General features: G+C 40.7%; 1 protein-coding gene across 8 annotated transcripts in view; it reads right to left on the bottom strand.

Moving 5' to 3' along the window:
• The window catches only part of MYO1D (myosin ID), a 360,936-nt gene that overhangs the window by 141,368 nt on the left and 197,737 nt on the right, over nucleotides 1-21,831 (bottom strand). For all 8 annotated transcript variants that reach the window (XM_005282854.5, XM_065577933.1, XM_065577932.1 and 5 more), the window contains exons 17-19: nucleotides 14,397-14,620; nucleotides 12,801-12,945; nucleotides 11,119-11,223 (exon numbers count right to left, since the gene is read on the bottom strand). In XM_005282854.5, coding sequence (XP_005282911.2) covers nucleotides 11,119-11,223; nucleotides 12,801-12,945; nucleotides 14,397-14,620 — 474 coding nt within the window. The remainder of the gene's footprint in view (nucleotides 1-11,118; nucleotides 11,224-12,800; nucleotides 12,946-14,396; nucleotides 14,621-21,831) is intronic.

Here is a 21,831-nt window from a genome sequence, read left to right as displayed (position 1 = left end):
ACAGCTACAGTGTGGTAAAGATAATTAGTATCACTGCTGAGTAATTCACATATTAACAGCTCCTGTTATGGCATCAGTCTCCAGGATTGGCATTAACTGGGACTGCAGAGGCAGAATTATAATCATGTGTATTCCATAACATCCGTAAGTAACAAAAACTGTGAAGAATGAGATTTGGAATCCAAACAACAAACAGGAAGGCAATCTCCCACTGATGGATTCCACTTTATTATTCAATGAGGCAAAAGTAGTGACCATCAAGATAGTTAAAACAAATTAACTAAGAATCTATTTCACATTTCCAGCTGATGGGTTTCTTAGCTAATCCACTGCACTGACTTCTTAAATCTAACTTTCAATTTACAAGTTAGACAAGTTAGGCAACAGTGAAAACTGCTGTTGGTTCCTTTAAATGAACTAACTCACACAAAACATGTCAGCAGACATGTTTTATCACCATTATTTAAAACCATTTATCCCGCCTAGCGCTGCTTTCACATTGAACATTTTACAATTATTCAAATCATACATCTCAACACAATTGAGGTATGGGTAACTTTGACGGTGACAAAAAAGTCTAAAGTCCAGTAAAAACTTCCTGCACTTTGGTTCAATTCTCAGCCCAGGCTTGTTACCTGGACAGATATGCCTCATATTAATCAACACTTTTGCCACTAGGAAGCAGAACTGCTGCTCCACCCGAGCTCGTAATGGGTCAATTTCCTGAAAATGGTTGTCAGCAAAGGGTTTCCCACCACCACTGCTCAGCCGGAGCTGGAAACAGCTTGGCCATGTCTACAATGGCGAAAATTTACAAATCACCGCTAATTCCAACTAGAGCTGAATGGGAAACAGTTTTCCCATCCTGGGAAAAGTGTGGCGATTCTGAAAATTTTCATGTATTGAAAATTTAAAAAATGGAGGGGGATGGGGTGGGTGTTTGGGTCAACTGAAACATTTAATTTTTGACCTTTAATTTTTTCCAAAACAAATTTTCCTCAAAAAAAGTTTTTGAAATGATAAATTTGTCAAAAACCATCCTTTCCCAACGAACAGGTTCAGTTTCAACAACAGCTGAAAAATGTTTTGTCAAAAAAATTCCCAACCAGTTCTAATTACAATGCTGGTGCAGCTGACTTGGTAGGACCCCTAAAGTAGATGGGGTAAAGCTGTTTTCATTATAATTATTAAAAACATGATTAAAACCTGGTTTGCAGAATATCAGTCATGCTTTCAGTAATGGTGCAGGCAGGACACATCTGTATTCAACAGAAACATGACAGGCTCTGCAAGCCAAGTTTCAATCACGCTTTCAGTAACTGGACTGGTAAAAGTTTGTCTCGTCTGTGGTAAAAGTTCTGTGTTGGTTCAACCTGCTGCTGGTGTCAGTTTCTTTGGCTATGTCTACACTGCAGTTGGGAGTGTGCCTCCCAGCCAGGATAGATAGACTCATGCTAGCTTGACTCAAGCTAGTGCAAACATAGCAGCACCAGCAGAGGCTTGTGGTAGCCATCCGAGCTAGAATTCATCCGCTCCCTTAGGTCCAAGCTCAGGTGGCTAGCCCAAGCCTCTGCTGGCGCTTCAACATCCATGCAGCTATTCTTAGCACAGGAGCTCAAGCTGAGCTACCAGGAGTCTGTTTACCCAGGCAAGGAGGCATGCTCCCAGGTGCAGTGTAGACATACTCTTTGGAGCTATAGACTCCTAAAGGTGTACCCATACTCGTCAACTAGATAACTTGGATGGTGTCTGACAGATCCTCAAGAATGGGGACAAGGATATAAGAAAATGTATGGAGCCCTGTGCAGATACAAATTTTGTATCTGCATCCGATCTGCAATCCGCAAAAATGGTCCACGCATATCCACTGGGCTCTAAGAATGTATTCTTAGGACTGTATATAAATTCTGCTGCAATCTTCCCCCCTTGGCTTTCATTGCTGATAGTTTCAAGAATTCTAACATATTATTCCTCAACTGACAGTTTGCATGGAGAATAAAGTCTGACCGTAACTCCTTAAAATTAAGTCATCAACAATTTAACCTTTCAAAAATGATCAAAAAGTCACTGATAGACTATTAAAACTATAAAGTAGAACCAGAGTACTACATTTCTATAATCCCATGCTCCCTTCAATATTTTCCAATTATAGCTTGGGCTTGCTTTCAAAAGCATAGTTGGATAAGCTGCAGTTTTCTCCAGCATTGAAAGCATTGAAATGACCTTCAGGTTCTGGGTAAGGGTGCTGCATTTGCATTCATGATAGGCAATAGCAGTATTATTTTTGGCTACCCTGTCTCCCTGCATTCCAAGGACTGCATTAACTATTATTAAAGTGATGAGAGACTGATGCAATAAAACTAAACTAAACTGAGAACAGCCCTCTTTTAATACTTGTGGCATTGGGAACTTAGTGGTAGGGTCTACAGGGATAACAGGTCTATTTGTGTTCACTCCTGAGAATTCTTTCCACATACCACAACAAAAAGATGTTATCCTATTTGAATTTTTAAATGGTTCTTTGCCTGCCTGTAATTGAATGAAGTACAATCTTTACTATTTTAGAAAATCGATTTCCTCTGTCCTTGTATGTTAGATTGTTGCCAAAAGCTGAGAGAGAGAGAGAGAGAGAGAGAGAGAGAGAGAGAGAGAGAGAGAGAGAGAGAGAGAGAGAGAGAGAGAGTATGTGTGTAAAACATAGGGATTTAAAAGCTTAAAAGTTGAATAACGGTGAGGAAAATTAAAATTCTGAAAAACCCCCACAGTGTACATACATCCTGCAAAAGTTTCTGTCCCCTCAAACATTCATGCTGCTTCTACTCAAAACCATGGTCTGAAATATTCACACTGTGCTTTTATGGTTAAAAAGGTAAGAAAGCAAAAAATGTTCAATTCCACTATTTTAACTGAAAAATCCTAGCAAACAAGTTAGTACTATTACACTAATCCATGCACATTCTTTTTAAAGCCCCACAAACTTTAAAACATAGTAATTTTCAATAAAAATAGGCTCAGAGATTACACTCTAAAACATGTATTTACTTGAACACAACAGAAGACAGAACTTTTTCAACAATACAATATTTCTATTCTTTTGTTTTCAACAAAATTGGAAAAATAAAAGCCAGGAGCAAAGTGGTCATACAGTGCCCTTTGTGTAAGGAAAAGTAGGAAGGACTTCACTGCTACAAGATTCTAGAAGGAGGTTCAGAGATTCAGAGAACCCCCAAACAACTAAGTTGGCACATACTACAAAAAATGTCAGCCAATCAGATCACTTAGCTAGTAGAACATCCCAATGATGCTTCTTCAAAAAGGGATGTAAAAAGAAACAGTAAGTTCCATTGGACTACTTCATGTGGGGGAGACACACACATCACCTCAAGATGTGGGGTGGATGCAAAAATTTTTTAAAATTAAATAGATTTTTAAATTTAAATCAGATGTGACTAGCTCTTTACTTTATCCCATTTATAGTCTTAAATTACTAATGTGGATGTTTTAGACTTGTTTAGTTTCCTAATTGTTAGTAGAGTTTCAGATTTTACAGAAATTTTTGTCTATTAGGAAATTTCAGATTTAAAGTGCTCAGCCCCTCATTTCTGTTTTTATTTTGTTTAAAGTTTCCTGGGAATTTATCAGTGTTTATAATAAAGATTACAAATGGGTGAAAATCAGTGAACAAAATTAAACTTCACAGTTTTCTGGGTTAATATTAGGGGATATGAAGTACAAATAATTAACTATACGTTAACAGTACATATACAAATACACACACGAGTGTGTATACGTATCTTCCACTACATTATTTTGACAGACTTGCATTTACACTTAGACTACTTCATTATTAACAGCAACACATCCATTTAATGTAGTAGATTGGATTTGCTGAACATAATGAGAATTTTCATATACAGGAGTGATCCAAAGTTCAGGTGAACATTAGTAAACCTAGTAAAATTAGCATTAGCTTTTGTAAAGCCTGGGAATTGTTTTGGGTAAAAAACGAAAATAAAGAGTCTTAGTTATGCTGTAAAAAACAAGTCCAGGGCCTCATTGACTGCCTTACTGAGAGATCAACCCAAACCCAAACACATCATTGATAAATCAATATCCTGTGCTGTATTTGCAACCAATACCATCTGCCAATATACTGAACAAACTGCCACAAGACAGGAAAGCTGAAATGCTTCACCCAGGCTATACTCCTTCATTAGGGTGCGTAGTTGGAACTCAATGGGAGTTGAGCTACTTTTGAAAATCCCATCCTTAGGCGCCTAACTGTAATTTGGTCTATGTGTATAAGAAAGATCACAATAACTTTATTACTGAATTGAAAGTCTAAATAACTTTCATTGCTAGTATTGAAGAAATGTTGTTTTGAAGTGACATTTTATACCACTAAAGTTTTAAACAAAAATACAAGTTCGGCATTTGAAGCTGCAAACATTTATGTGTAAGCTTAACTTCAAGAACATAAGTAGTTCAATTGATTAGTCATGTGAGTAAATTTACATAACTGCTTAAATTAAATGGATTAAAAACTGGCTGAAAGGTCTCAAAATGTAATTGTAAACAGGGAATCGCTACTGAGTGGGTGTGTTTCTAGTGGGGGTCCCGCAGGTTCAGTTCTTGGCCTATGCCATTTCATATTTTTATCAATGATCAGAAAGAACACAAAATCACTGACAAAATTTGCAGACGAAAAAAGTTGGGGGAGTGGTAAATAATGAAGAGGACAAGAGCGATCTGGATCACCTGGTAACCTGGGTTCCCGCAAACAATATGCATTTTAATATGGGTAAATGTGCATGTATACATCTAGGAACAAAGAACGTAGGCCATACTTCCACAATGGGGACTCTATCCTAGGAAGTGGTGACTCTAAAAAGATTTGGGAGTCATAGTGGATAATGAGCTGAATGTGAGCTCCCAGTGCAGTGCTGTGGGCCAAGGGGTTAATGCGATCCTTAGATACATAAACAGGGAAACCTCCAGTAGGAGTAGTGAGGTTATTTTACCTCTGTATTTGGCACTAGAGTGACCACTGCTGGAATACTACGTCCAGTTCTGGTGTCCACAATTCAAAAAAGATGCTGATAATTGGAGAGGGTTCAGAGAAGAGCCATGAGAACGATTAAGAATTAGAAAACATGCGTTATAGTGACAACTCAAGGAACTCAATCTATTTAGCTTAACAAAGAGAAGGTTATGGGGCTCCTCAATCTAGCAGACAAAGGTATAACATGGTCCAATGACTGGGAGTTGAAGCTGGACAAATTCAGACTGGAAATAAGGGGCAAATTTTTCATAGTGAGAGTAATTAACCATTGGAACAACTTATGAATGGTAGATTCTCTCACTGACAGTTTTTAAATTAAGATTTGATGTTTTTCTAAAAGTTCTGCTCTAGAAATTATATTGGGGAAGTTCTGGGCCCGGTGTGATACCAAAGGTCAGACTAGAAGACAATAGTGATTCCTCTGGCCTTGGAATCTATGAATCTAAGTGTTTGCTGGATTGGGACCTTCATCTACTTAATAAGATTTCAAGGTTGTTATTCTGAAGCCTAGAATGACTGCTGAGTCAGTGTGGTGTGATGGAAACAGCTACTAGCATGGCTGGGGACTCTGTGTTCAGTATACCACTAGGTTCAGTCATCACTGGGTTTTGTTGTCTTACTATCAAATTTTTAAGTTCAGCCATTTTGACTATCAATTCCATGTGCAGTATACGGCTACAGTAAAGCATGTACCTCTGCCACGCGAAGAGTCCTAGACCATTATATCAGAGGTAATAACAAATCACCACTCTTACTTTACATCTAATTTGCATGCAACAATTTAATTGATCGTATAATGGAGACTACACATACGGTGGATTGATTGGCCCATCACCTACACAAATCAACAATCTCCCAGCACAACCCCACAGGCGCGCACACAAAACGATACAAACACCACAAACAACATATACAATAACCCCAAACACACACAGCCGCTGATTTCAGCACACACTTATTTGCTATCTACACAACTCTTCCAGCACAATCCCCTAGACACAGATCAACACAACCATCCTTTAGGTGAAAGTGATCATAAAATGGTAGAATTCATGATTTTAAGGAATGGTAGGAGGGAGTACAGCAAAATAAGGACAATAGATTTAAAGAAGGGAGACTTTAGCAAACTCGGAGTTGGTAGGTAAGATCTCATGAGAAGCAAGTCTAAGGGGAAAAACAATTGAAGACAGTTGGCAGTTTTTCAAAGAGACGTTATTAAGGGCGCAAGAACAAAGGAAGTATGGTAAGAGACCACCCTGGCTTAACCAGGTGAACTTCAACTATTTGAAACTCAAAAAAGAGATTCTTACAAAAAGTAGAAACTAGGTCAAATTACAAAGGATGCATATAAACTAGGGCTGTGAATTAATCGCAGTTAACTCAAGCGATTAACTCAAAAAAAATTAATCGTGATTAATCACACTGTTAAACAATAGAATACCAATTGAAATGTAGAAAAACATCCAAAAATATTTAATACATTTTTAAATATATTGATTTCTATTACAACACAGAATACGTGTACAGTGCTCACTTTATATTATTTTTTATTATATATATTTGCACTGTAAAAATTATAAACAAACCAATAGTATTTTTCAGTTCACGTCATACAAGTACTGTAGTGCAATCTCTTTATCGTGAAAGCGTAATTTACAAATGTGGAATTATGTACAAAGATACATAACTGCACTCAAAAACAAAACAATGTAAAACTTGTAGGCTCTAATGTCCACTCAGTCCTATTACTTGTTCAGCCAATCACTAAGACAAACAAGTTTGTTTTCATTACACTGCTGCCCGCTTCTTATTTACAATGTCACCTGAAAGTGAGAACAGGCATTCACATGGCACTTTTGTAGCCGGCGTTGCAAGGTATTTACATGCCAGATATGCTAAACATTCATATGCCCCTTCATCCTTCGGCCACCATGCTTCCATGTGGATGACGCTCGTTAAAAAAAAATGTGCTAATTAAATTTGTGACTGAACTCCTTGGGAGAGAATTGTATGTCTCTGTTTTACCCTCATTCTGCCATATATTTCAAGTTGTAGCAGTCTCGGAAGATGACCCAGCACATGTTCATTTTAAGAACACTCACTGCAGATTTGACATAACGCAAAGACGGTACCAATGAGAGATTTCTAAAAATAGCTACAGCACTCGACTCAAGGTTTAAGAATCTGAAGTGCTGTCCAAAATCTGAGAGGTTTGGAGCATGCTTTCAGAAGTTTTAAAAGAGCAATACTCAGATGCAGAAACTACAGAACCTGAACCACCAAAAAATAAAATCAACTTTCTGTTGGTGGCATCTGACTCAGACGATGAAAATGAACATGCGTCGGTCCGCTCTGCTTTGGATTGTTATCGAGCAGAACCTGTCATCAGCATAGACGCACATCATCTGGAATGGTGGTTGAAGCATGAAGGGACATATGAGTCTTTAGCGCATCCGGCACGTAAATATCTTGCAATGCCGCCTACAACAATGCCATGCGAATACCTGTTCTCACTTTCAGGTTACACTGTAAACAAGAAGCAGGCAGCATTATCTCCTGCAAATAGTAACCAAACTTGTTTGTGTGAGTGATGGGCTGCAGTAGGACTGAGTGGACATGTAGGCTCTAATGTTGTACATTGTTTTATTTTTGATGCAGTTATTTTTTGTACAAAATTCTACATTTGTAAGTTCAACTTCCATGATAAAGAGATTGCACTACAGTATTTGTATTAGGTGAATTGAAAAATACTATTTCTTTTGTTTTTTACAGTGAAAATGTGTGATAAAAAAAATAAAGTGAGCACTGTACATTTTGTATTCTATGTTGTAACTGAAATCAATATATTTGAAAATGTAGAAAACATCCACAAATATTTAAATAAATGGTATTCTATTATTGTTTAACAGCATGATTAATCATGAGAATTTTTTTTATTGCCTTGACAGCCCTAATATAAACAAATAACACAAGTATGAAGGGACAAAATTAGAAAGGCCAAGGCACAAAACAAGATCAAACTAGCTAGAGACATAAAGGGTAACAAGAAAACATTCTACAAATACAATAGAAGCAAGAGGAAGACCAAGGACAGGGTAGGCCTGTTACTCAATGAGTGCAGAAAAACAGTAACAAAGTGTGGAAATGGTAGAGGTGCTTAATGATTTCTTTGTTTTGGTTTTCACCAAGAAGGTTGGTGGTGATTGGACGTCTAACATAGTGAATGCCACTGAAAAGGAGGTAGGATCAGAGACTAAAATAGGAAAAGAACAAGTTAAAAATTATTTAGACAAGTTAGATGTCTTCATGTCACCAGGGCCTGTGAAATGCATCCTAGAATACTCAAGGAGCTGCCTGAGGAGATATCTGAGCCATTAGCGATTATCTCTGAAAAATCATGGAGGATGGGAAAGATTCCAGAAGACTGGAAAAGGGCAAATAAAGTGACAATCTATAAAAAGGGAAATAAGGACAACCCAGGCAATTACCAACCAGTCAGCTTAACTTTAGTACCTGGAAAGATAATGGAGCAAATAATCAAGCAATCAATTTGCAAACATCTAGAAGATAAAAAGGTGATAAGTAACAGTCGGCATGGATCTGTCAAGAACAAATCGTGTCAAACCAACCTGATAGATTTCTTTGACAGGTTAACAACCATTGTGGATGGGGGGAAGCGGTAGATGTGGTATATCTCGACTTTAGTAAAGCTTTAGATACTGTATCGCATGATCTTCTCATAAACGAACTAGGGAAATGCAACCTAGATGGAGCCACTGTAAGGGGGGTGCATAACTGGTTGGAAAACCATTCCCAGAGAACGGTTATCAGTGGTTCACAGTCATGCTGGAAGGGCATAACGAGTGGGGTCCCGTAAGGATCAGTTCTGGGTCCAGTTCTGTTCAGTATCTTCATCAATGATTTAGATAATGGCATAGAGAGCACACTTATAAAGTATGCGGATGATACCAAGCTGAGAGGAGTTGCAAGCGCTTTGGAGGATAGGATTATAATTCAAAACGATCTGGACAAACTGGAAAAATGGTCTGAAGTAAACAGGATGAAATTCAATAAGGACAAATGCAAAGTTCTCCACTTAGGAAGGAACAATCAGTTGCACACATACAAAATGGGAAATGACTGCCTAGGAAGGAGTACTGAGGAAAGGGATCTGGGGGTCATAGTGGATCACAAGCTAAATATGAATCAACAGTGTAACACTATTGCAAAAAAAGCGAACATCATTCTGGGATGTATTAGCAGGAGTGTTGTAAGCAAGACACGAGAAGTAATTCTTCCACTCTGCTCCGTGCTGATTAGGCCTCAACTGGAGTCTCGTGTCCAGTTCTGGGCACCACATTTCAAGAAAGATGTGGACAAATTGGAGAAAGTCCAGAGAAGAGCAACAAAAATGATTAAAGGTCTAGAAAGCATGACCTGAGGGAAGATTGAAAAAAATGGGTTTGTTTAGTCTGGAGAAGAGAAGACTGAGAAGGGACATGATAACAGTTTTCAAGTACTTTAAAAAGTTGCAACAAGGAGGAGGGTGAAAAATTGTTCTCCTTAACTTCTGAGGATAGGACAAGAAGTAATGGGCTTAAATTGCAGTGATGGAGGTTTAGGTTGGACATTAGAGAAAAACTTCCTGTAGGAAGCACTGAAATAAATTGCCTAGGGAGGTTGTGGAATCTCCAGCATTGGAGATTTTTAAGAGCAGGTTAGACAAACACCTGTCAGGGATGGTCTAGATAATAGTCCTACCATGAGTGCAGGGGACTGGACTAGATGACCTCTCAAGGTCCCTTCCAGTCCTATGATTCTATGATCCACCCAACAACATAACCAGCACAAACACCACCAAACATCACTCTGAAGCCTAAAATGTCCGTTGAGTCAGTGTGAAGCAATTGTAACAGCTACAAGCATGGTTGAGAGCTCTTTGTTTAGAATATCACCAGGTTCAATCATCACTGGGATTCACAGTCTGTTACTCTCCAATTTTTAAGTTCTCAGTCATTCTCAGCTGTTTTAAATTTTTACACATTACTTTACAAATTACACCTGTGCAACAGCACAGGCTTTCAGATACTAGTTTTAAATATTCTGGTTTTTGTCTACAGCCATTTCATAACATTCAAATAAGATACCCTATCAAATGTAGCATTTAAAAACAGCATAATTTACTTCATTACAAATGTTAATCTCAATTTGCAATAACACAAACTTTCAAGTTAGTTTTACAAATCTTCAACCTGACTTAAATCAATAATTTGAAAGCGCCTTGATTTAAGTGTCTCCACCCTGGAAAGAGACTTCCAATCAGACCAAAATCAGCTACACTTAATCCAGCCTGGGTTCATCTCCCAGGTCTTAGGTGGTCAGAGGTGTCCCCTAAAGTGAAGGGTTCCTTGTTAGCTTGGGTATTAAGAAAGCAGTGGCCCAAAACACGAATGTTGATACTTGAAACATAACAAGGATAGGATGTGACCATTCCTTCAAACAAACTAAATCCTAAAGTTTTCATTTCTTGGTCAAAATCCTTGCTAAAAATAGCCTATATACTGGCACTATGATCTAGCCTCCCTGGTTTCAGTGGTTGCTGAATAGTGTTTTAAACATAAATCCTTTGCACCAGAAGGAAGGCTTGAACATGGAGACTGCAATTTACCATCAGGGCTCTTACAACACTAAGCAAAAGAATTACTATACCACTTCACAATACATCACAAAGGAATTTAGAGAATAGTTTGTTACCCAGTGCCTGTGAGCTTTAGCGGAAAGCAACCTTCAATGACATGCCTTCTGTTTGGGCTGCTGCTTTGAACTCCACCTGATATATTACAGAAGATAAAATATCTACTCCAAACTCAATCTCCCTAAAGCAACAAATGATCAGATAAGGCTGCTCAGAATTCAAATCTTTTCTCCTCATCCTTAGCATCGGAAAACTTCACTTCAGCCACAAGAAAATTAGTTTGTGGCATTTCTATTCCCAGCCTAGCTTTTGACTTTCTGTAGATTTCTCTCCTCCTCTATCAACCACTCATTCTGTTTACCTTGCGAACATGACATGAGAAGAGCACATTCATGTACTTGTCCTTCCTCTTCAACTCATTAGCAATAAGGATGAAAGAGCCTGTGGTCTGAGGGTTATCTGGTTTCTGGAAGAGCAAACAAAGACAAAGACAGACACATAATTTTTCTTAATTACCAAATAGAGCAATCATACTTTGTCAACCTAGGCCTGATGGAATGGCAAGCTCACCAAGAAGTCTGTAATACATTCCCTTATCAGGAGACTTTATCAGTCATTTAGGGGGAGGGATAGCTCAGTGGTTTGAGCACTGGCCTGCTAAACCCAGGGTTTAGCAATCCTCCAATCCTTGAGGGGGACACTTAGGGATCTGGGGCAAAATCAGTACTTGGTCCTGCTAGTGAAGGCAGGGGGCTGGACTCGATGATGTCTCAGGGTCCCTTCCAGTTCTATGAAATACGTATATCTCCATATATTATTCCTTGCAGTACAGAAACACAGCATCCTGAAAAAAGAACGGGAGTACTTGTGGCACCTTAGAGACTAACAAATTTATTAGAGCATAAACTTTCGTGGACTACAGCCCACTTCTTCGGATGCATATAGAATGGAACATATATTGAGGAGATATATATACACACATACAGAGAGCATAAACAGGTGGGAGTTGTCTTACCAACTCTGAGAGGCCAATTAATTAAGAGAAAAAAAACTTTTGAAGTGATAATCAAGCTAGGCCAGTACAGACAGTTTGATAATAGGTGTGAGAGTACTTACACAATCAACTCCGGTTTGAATAAGGACTGGGAATGGCTGAGCCATTACAAACATTGACTCTATCTCCCCTTGTAAGTACTCTCACACCTATTATCAAACTGTCTGTACTGGCCTAGCTTGATTATCACTTCAAAAGTTTTTTTTTCTCTTAATTAATTGGCCTCTCAGAGTTGGTAAGACAACTCCCACCTGTTTATGCTCTCTGTATGTGTGTATATATATCTCCTCAATATATGTTCCATTCTATATGCATCCGAAGAAGTGGGCTGTAGTCCACGAAAGCTTATGCTCTAATAAATTTGTTAGTCTCTAAGGTGCCACAAGTACTCCTGTTCTTCTTTTTGCGGATACAGACTAACACGGCTGTTACTCTGAAACCTGTCATTATGCAAGGCACAGCATCCTGAGTTTTACATGCTTTTCTAAAGGACCTTTTAGAAACAAAGGGTGTAAGGAGAAAAGGAAGGCTCTAATAAGCTGGAGCTACCTTTGAGGAAGACGCATAAGGAGATTTCCACTACGCTCTCAGACGCAGACAGTTTAGCATTTTTTTCCGCCTAGTCCTTCCATTTATGCTAACTAGTGCAATTTTAGTCTCATGTTGCATTTTCCATCCTATCTCTGGCCACTGGAAGAGTCAACTGATGATATTAATTGGTATCTTGATTAACAGTGGTCTCAAGAATAATGAGAATTAGGTTTGGTATTTACAAAATTATAGTTCTTAGCATAGTGAACATTGGAACCTTTTTGAAATGACTTACAGATTACTTCTTAATGGAGGAGTTGGAATGCATTTAATTTTTAGAACACACACTGTTTTCAGACTCTCCTCTCCAGATTCCCTTAGGCCTCACCAGGGAAACTCTTCCCTATTCAGCTGCACTGAATAGACTAAAGACTGAACATTTCTATCACAGCACTCACCGATGCAATATAGTTACCCTCCCAGGCTCTTTGTAGCCCAATATCTGCTCTGTGACCCTTCAACAATTCCATGGCAGCAACCTTAGCCCTGAGCTGAGGCAGATCTTCTGGAGGGATGCTCTTGATGAGCACATTTGCTCTCCACCTAAAAAAAGAAAATAGAAATCAACTCCAAAGTTTATCTGTGCCCCACAGCAAGACCAGACTAATCTGGAGCCTTACCTGATTTACATTGGGAGGGTCAGCGGTAAACAGACTTTTCTAGCTGCCATTATTCAACTGAAGTCATTTTTCAAGCAACACACTTAAAGTGACTTTGTAAGAGATGGCATCATCAACAATAAACATTGTCTCCAATTCCACAATAAAATGTTTTCCTACCTGCTAGTCCTGTAAACATGCCCTGGCATCCAAGAATCATGCTGCGCTGTTAGCATATCACCAGTAATAAAGGTTCTGCAAGCCAAATTCTTGGCTCAGCTATCCCATTTCCCTTAAATGACAGCCCTTAATTGAATCCAGGTATCCCTAATTCCCCATGTAGGTATCCCTAATTGACTTGAGGTAACCCTGTCTCAGTTTATACATACTCCCCGGTGCGTATTTTATGAGATGAGGGCAGCTTTGTCGCCTGCCTCTCAGGCTTACCTCGAACAGGTCCTGCAGAATGATGTTCCCCACCCACCCCACACCCTCCGGATCTTTTCATCAGGCCCCTGTCCCGTGAGCCTCCCCGGCTGCCCCACCCATATATACCTTGGGTGACCTGCGGCCAGTTTGCTTTCGATCTGTGCCACAGGCATATCTGTACACGCTCGTGCTCCATACTCTCCATTTCCTCACCCTCGTGTCCCGCACTGACACTAAATGGCGGGACCTAATGCCACCTGCTGAGGTGGAAGTTCCTCTCTCCGCTCACGTATCCGGGCAGAGTTCCTCTGGGCAGCGTCCACTGGCTCCCTTGGCACCTTCAAGGAGCAGTGGGTGCTGTCCAGGGTTCTCTGCTCGCTGTCCCCTTCAGGCTCCCTATTTTTGACCCTGTGACCCACACACCCATCCTTGTTAGTTTTTCAGCTGCCCCCCCTTAATTATTTGAGTCCCGGGCTCAGTGGATCCTCTCCATAGGCTGGGGGAGGGTCCTTTGGGCATGGGCAGGCTTGTACCTGCCCACCTCCCAGAACCCAATATGAGGACCCTTTTACAGCCGTCCAGTCTGACTTTGTCACAATATGTCTTCTACAGAATAAACAGAAGTACTTGTGGCACCTTAGAGACTAACAAATTTATTAGAGCATAAGCTTTCATGAACTACAGCCCACTTCTTCGGATGCATATATGCATATAGAAGTGGGCTGTAGTCCACGAAAGCTTATGCTCTAATAAATTTGTTAGTCTCTAAGGTGCCACAAGTACTCCTGTTCTTTTTGCGGATACAGACTAACACGGCTGCTACTCTGAAACCTACAGAATAAACGTACATCTACTATATGAAAAATATATTCACATAAGAATCAATGGCCATTGTTAATTCTTATGTTTTAGTTTATGACCAATGATGTCTCTCATTTAGAATGAAATAAAGGGTTTTCCTTGCACCTGCGATAAATTGCCTGCAGTGCTTCTTCGAAACGGCGCAGCACTTTTGGAGGGCTGGGCCACTTCACATGCTTTCCATAATCCCTCATGGACCTCACGTTATGGAAGCGCCGGGTGACCTCACGGATGTAGGACTTCACCTTGTAGCGGCGGTAGTACTTAATTATTGTGAGGGCAGCCCTTGTCCTCTTATACCGAAGGCGGGCTAGTGTGCCCCTCCAGACCTAGAGGAGGAGAAGAGTTGAGATTTTTAACAATACGAAGCTGTGAAATCATTTACCTTCTAATTTACTTTCACGTTCTGTTCCTTTTGTGCAGAAGGAAAAAAGAAAGTTAGTGATGCAGTTTTGGGGGATTCGCTTTTCTGTAAAACTTAAATTGGGTCCAAAATCCTGTTATACGGATGCTAATTCCAGAGCTGCTTCCATTCCTATGTATTTAGGGAGCAGAATTTTAGCGCAGTAGCAGCTAGAAATGAATAAAATAAATTCAGCAAACGAGTAATTGATTTCAACCATCACCCTTCTATGGAATTAAGCAAATCTTTGGCTCAAGTTACATCCTCAAACACTTCATCCCTCGTGTACTACTGTGCCACCTCCCTGCATTACAGGACTGGAGGAAAGGGAAAGGAAGAATGACAGGACAATAAGTATGGTGACCTCTGCTCAGCCAGATTCATCAGCACTCCCAGGATTCCCTGCTACATATATATCCTAGAGTGCACCACAAAACTCTGACAAGAAGCAGAAAATCTTGTATGCTCTCAGACTTCCTTTCAGATACCCCATGCAAATAAAAAGGTAAGCCCCAGAGTGCCTGCTTTCAAGAAGAGAGAAGATGGGTGAGGTAATATTTTTTAGTGGATCAACTTCTTTTGGTGAAAGAGACAAGCTCTGTGTAGCTTGAAAGCTTGTCTCTCTCACTAACAGCAGTTGGTCCAATAAAATATATTACCTCCTCCCCTTGTTGCTCTAATATCCTGGGACCAACATGGCTGCAACAATATTGTTTTCAAGTAGTCTTCCCACAGCAAGTGTTGACCTGTCTGCAGTTCTGCCTCTATCAGTGCTAGATTCTTGATTTCATTACAATGTATAAGAGGAAAATTACCTTCACATGGGGGAAAATACATTGCCCTAGCTGAGCAGGTAGCATTGTTCCTATCTTGTAACCAGATAATATGTTCATTTGAGTGCTCTCCAGCTAACATGCACATTCCTGAGAAATCAGCAAACAGCTGCCCTTCCACTTTAGTATCATCTACCAAGATGAAGGCTTATATTTTTGTTTCCTCATAGGGTTACACTTGAAAGATAATGAACCTCCTACCCATGAAAAGAGTGCTTCACAACTCACTCAGGGCTCTGCTAGAGAATTTATTTCTCTCCTGAGCCCCACATATGCACATCGAGCCTTCTATTTACACAAGGATTAATCACCTAAGGTGATTTCCAGTGTGGTATTTATTTGTTGTATAAAGCGGTGTCAGAAGTTCTCTCTTGCAAGGTTTACTAGACATCTTCCCATATGTGTGAGAAGATTCAGGAGTACTGAAAGAGGAAAAACAGATATACAGATGCTCTTCACCAAAGAGCGAGAATATTTAAAGAGACACTAAGGCTCATGGGGCCTAAAGGGTACAGTAATATTTTCTCAGAATGATCCTCTCCTCATTTTCGCTTTTAACTCAAAGGCCTTGGGTAGTATCAAACATCTCCAACGAATGGCTGGCACCTCACACTCAAGAGACTAGGCTTATTCCTGAAACAGACAGCAGGCTGCTCCCTTAAGTGCTAGAACATGCTGTCTCTGTAGTATTGTTCTCACTTTAGCATGCCAAGAACTGAGGAGGAATCTGATCCCCTATGTAACATTGCCTAAGCCCTTGACTTCTAGGCCAAAACAATTCTCCCACTACTTATTCCCTAGTATTTGCTTTTTTTGTTAGCTGGTAACCACAACACAACAGATTGTGAGTCAATCTCCCCACCAGACATGTCCCAGGGGTGAAGACAGTCCTTAGAGTACACAATGTTAGACCATTCTCTACACCTTTCTGCAGAAAATCCAGGCTTTAAACACTTGCAAACGTCAACCTTTTAAGGAAGCATTTGCAAAATATGCACTACGGCTTATAGTATGGCCAGAGGGGATTATGTTCCAGGTAACTGGAAGCATATTGTTACATATTGGCTAAGGCCTTCCTTTCATGAACCGAGCCCTCAGAAATAAGATTCCTAGATTCCAAGGCTGGAAGGGACCATTGTGATTATCCAGTCTGATCTCATCTATAACAGGCCATAGAACTTCCCTCAAAATAATCTGTAGAGCAGGTCTGTTAGAAAAACATCCAGTCTTGATTTAAAAATGGTCAGTGATGGATGGTTAATCACCCTATCAAAAACGTATGCCTTATTTCCAGTCTGAATTTGTCCTGCTTCAACTTCCGGCCACTGGATCATGTTATACCTTTCTCTTCTGACTTGAAGAGCCCATGATCACATATCTGTTCCCCATGTAGGTATTTATAGACTAATCAACTCACCCCTTAACCTTCTCTTTGTTAAAATAAATAGATTGAGTTCCTTGAATCAATCACTATAAGAAATGGTTTCTAATCCCTTAATCATTCTCATGGCTCTTCTCTGAACCCTCTCCAATTTATCAACAACCTTCTGGAATTGTGGACACCAGAACTGGCCACAGTACTCCAGCAGTGGTCATTCCAGTGCCAGACAGAGGTAAAATAATCTCTCTACTCCTACTTGAGATTCTCCTGTTTATGCATCCCAGGATCCCATTAGCCCTTTCGGCCATACCATCATATTGGGAGCTCATGTTCAGCTGATTATCCACCATAATCCTCAAATCTTTTTAAGAGTCACTGCTTCCCAGGAGAGGGTCCTCCATTGTGGAAGTATGGCCTACATTCTTTGTTCCTAGATGTATACATTTACATTTAGCCATATTCAGACACACATTGTTTGCTGGCACCAAGCGTTCCCGATCACTCTGAATCAGTGTCTTGTCCTCTTCATTATTTACCACTTCTCCAATTTTTGTATCATCTGCAAACTTTACTAATGATGATTTTATGATTTCTTTCTGGCTACTGATAAAAATGTTAAATAGCAGAGGGTTAAGAATAGATCACAGCAGGACCTCACTGGAAACACACCAGCTCAATGATGAGTCCCCATTTACAATCACATTTTGAGACCTAACAGTTAGCCAGTTTTTAATCTATTTAGCATATGCATCATTCTAGGTTTTTTAAATCAAAATATCATGCTGTACCAAGTCAAATGCCTTATAGAAATCTAAGTATATTCCATCAACACTATCTCCTTTATCGCTCAAACTTGATTTTTTTTTTAAATAAGCTTACAAGTAAAACAGGATCTATTTTCCATAAACCCATATTGACTGGCATTAAATACATTACCCTCCTTTAATTTCTTTATTGAGTTACTCCAGAGGCACAGAATTAATACCATCCGCAGATTTCTTTGCTCCCCGCAGAAAAATGGGGGAGCAAATAAATCTGTGGGGAACATATGCCCCATCCCTGGCAACCCAGGCGCGTCTGCCCGGAGCAGCTGGCAGAGATGTAGATCACTGCGCAGAGGGGTGGGGAGACTGGGTGTGAGTGGAGAGATTTCAGAGTAGCAGCCGTGTTAGTCTGTATCCGTAAAAAGTGGAGAGATGTTAAGGGGGCAGGGCTGGGCACATGCCTGTGTGCGAATGAGCAAGCAAAAGACTCTGTCCCTCTCACTTGCTATTGTGGTGCCCCTGGCTTGGAGGAGTAGGACTCTGTGAGGCAGAAATGTAAAAACTAAGTAGGCAGGCTGCTAATGTTCCCATTGTCCGTTAATTGTTCCCATTCTTAGTCAATTCCCCCAGGAGCCTAAAAACATGTAAGTTTTAAGGTTGATTTACATCGCCAGAGTGGTGTAAAGCAGCAGTTCTCAACCGGGGGTCTGCGGCTCCCTAGAGGTCCACGAGCCCTTTTCAGTGGGGCCACGGGGCCCTGCAGCTAAAACCCAGAGCCTGAGCCCCAGCACCCCCGCAGGGCTGAAGCCAGGAGCCATGGGGCTGAATCCCGAGCCCTGGTGCTCCCCACAGGGCGGAAGCCCCGAGTCCATGGGTGGAGTTGTGGGGGGAGCACAGAGGGCACTGCCCCCTGCAAACAGCAGTGCAAGAGCTGGGCAGTCCCTGGGGCAGCTTAACCATGCCACACCCACCTCCTTCTCTCCCCACCCCCTGGCCAGGCTGGGCCCTGGAGTTTTCACAGCGGGGGTGGGGAGGGAGGAGGGAGGGGACTCAGAAAGAAAAAGATTGAGAACCCCTGGAGTAAAGGAGCCTTATAGTAAATAACAGTAAGGGAATCCTCAAGCTAGGAAGATCTATGAGCTTTTTTCCTGTGCCAAGTGGCACAATGGGGTTACATTAAAGCTCAGGATCTATTTTACTTACCCATTAAAAAAAATGCAGGACAACGATTTGCAAAAAAGTGTATGACTTTCATATGTGAAAGTCTGAGCAATTTAAAATTACATTCTACTCATTTTTATTTTGGTGTTTGGTGTTGGGTCCAAATGACAGTAGGTCATGCTGGTGGGTGAGTGGCACTATGTGAAAGAAGGCAGAGGCAAATATATAAAAAAATTAAATGAATCAGACAGTACCATAGCATCTCTATGGGTAGAAAATCCATGTTTGAATAAAAGTATAGCAATAGGAATATCCTATCGACCACCTGACCAGGATGGAGAGGGTGACTGTGAAATGCTCAGGGGGATTAGAGAGGCTACAAACATAGAAAACTCAATAAAAATGGGGGATTTCAATGATCCCCACATTGACTGGTACATGTTGTGACGGGTTCGGTCACAGAGACCCCCTTGGAATTGGCACCTGACGTGCTGAAATTACCTCTGAGCCGGTTTTCCCTGATGGCTTGGGACTCCAGGACCCTGCCTTGTTGAGCCAGACACGTTAGCCTGCTGCAATATAGACCCAGGTCTGAACCAAAGCTGCAGGCTTTAACTGAACACCACTCAGCAGGTTACCTGTCTCCAGCACCCAGACACCCAGTTCCCAATGGGATCCAAACCCCAAATAAATCCGTTTTATTCTGTATAAAGCTTATACAGGGTAAACTCATAAATTGTCCGCCCTCTATAACACTGATATGCACAGCTGTTTGCTCCCCCAGGTATTAATCACTTACTCTGGGTTTGTTGATAAACAAAAGTGATTTTATTAAGTATAAAAAGTAGGATTTAAGTGGTTTCAAGTAATAACAGATGAATAAAGTAAGAAATATAAAACAAAACATGCAAGTCTAAGCCTAATACATTTAAGAAACTAAGTACAGGTAAATCTCACCCTCAGAGATGTTCCAATAAGCTTCTTTCACAGACTAGACTCCTTCTTGGTCTGGGCCCAATCCTTTCCCCTGGTACAGTACTTGTTAGTTCCAGCTCAGGTGGTAATTAGGGGATTTATCATGACTAGCAGCCTCCTTGTTCTGATCCACCCCCTTTTATAGCTTTGTCCCAAGGCGGAAACCCTTTGTCTCTCTGGATCCCCGCCCCTCCTTCTAAATGGAAAAGCACCAAATTTAAGATGGATTCCAGTATCATGTGACATAGTCACATGTCCTGTGAGAACCCAGCTTTCATTCTTCCAGGGCTGGCCTACACATCCCCAGGAAAGTTTGCAAGTAAACAGAGCCATTCACAACCAATTGTCCTAGTCAATGGGAGCCATCAAGATTCCAAGCCACCATTTTGCATAAAGCCCACACTTTGCATAATTACAATAGGACTACAGAGTAATACTTCATATTTCTAGTCTGCAAGATGCATGGAAATGTTTTAAAAACACAATAATACAAGCTCAAACTAAATATACACCCCAAATTTAAAATAATAAGAGAACCAAAAATGCCACCTTGGCTAAACAGAGTAAAAGAGTCAGAGGCAACAAGACATACTTTAAAAATTGGAAATCAAATCCTACTGAGGAAAATAGAAAGGAGCATAAACTCTGGCAAGTCTAGTGTAAAAGGATAATTAGGAGGCCAAAAAAGAATTAGAAGAGCAACTAGCAAAAGGCACGATAACTAACAGCACAAATCTTTTAAGTACATCAGAAGCAGGAAGACTGCCAAACAATCGTTGGGGCCACTGGATGATTGAGGTGCTAAAGGAGCACTCAAATATGACAAGGCCATTGCAGAGAAGCTAAATGAATTCTTTGCATTGGTCTTCACTGCAGAGGATGTGAGGGAAGATTCCCACACCTGAAGGAATATTTTTAGGTGACTAATCTGAGGAACTGTCCAAGATTAAGGTGTTGATAGAGGAGGTTTTGGAACAAACTGAGAAATTAAGCAGTACTAAATCACCAGGACCAGATGGTGTTTACCAAGAGTTCTGAAGGAACTCAAATATGAAAATACAGAATTGTGGTATGTAACCTATCACTTTAATCAGCCTCTGCACAAGATCACTGGAATATAGCTAACGTAATGCCAATTTTTTAAAAAAGGCCCAGAGCTGATCCTGGCAATTACAGACTGGTAAGTCTAACTTCAATACTAGGCAAATTGATTGAAACTACAGTAAAGAATAGAATCATCAGATGCATCGGCCGTGTGTACATTATAAAGTTATGTCGACTCAAGTTACACTGGCATACAGCCATCACAGTTAATACATCACTTGTGCACATGCATACTTGGCTCATTTTATTGGCAGTGTGCATAGTCACCACGAGTGCTTGTATCAATGCAGAGTGCAGAGCACCATGGGTAGGTATTCCACTATGCTGCTTTTGTGAAGTTTAGGCAACGCATCATGGGACTGAAACGAGTCACGTGGGGTGATTGGAAGCATGGGGTCATCTTCCCAGTTTGCAACTATCTCCATCCCATTATCTACAGCTCATAATTTTTGCGTCTTTTTTTCAAAGCCCCACAAACCCATGCAGTTCCCTTGTTGGCCACCATCTCTAACAGAAGATGAACAGATCCTGAACAGATCTGCACTACTGTCATGAGCAGTGCAAACACAGGGAACACAATCCTGGAGTATTTGCAAGGCTGCAAGAAGAACTGAGTGAGTGGGGAATCATGACGATTCCTTGGAAGACAGATTGGTGTGGGACCTAGTAAGAACCAATTCAAGGTAGAGCAGTTGCAGATAGTGGGACACTGCTTCTGGTGGGATCAGACTGTAACACGGGTTTGGGATGACGAGTAGTGGCTGCAGAACTTTCGGATGTGCAAGGCCACATTCCTGGATCTGTGCACTGAACTCACCCAAGCCCTCCAGTGCAGGGATACCAAAATGAGAGCTGCACTGACAATGGAGAAGCAAGTGGCAACTGCACTGTGGAAACCTGCGACGCCAGATTGCTACCA

Source organism: Chrysemys picta, chromosome 24 (genome assembly GCF_011386835.1).
Source record: "Chrysemys picta bellii isolate R12L10 chromosome 24, ASM1138683v2, whole genome shotgun sequence".
NCBI classification, from domain to species: domain Eukaryota; kingdom Metazoa; phylum Chordata; order Testudines; family Emydidae; genus Chrysemys; species Chrysemys picta.
This window is presented reverse-complemented; position numbering and strand designations above follow the sequence as displayed.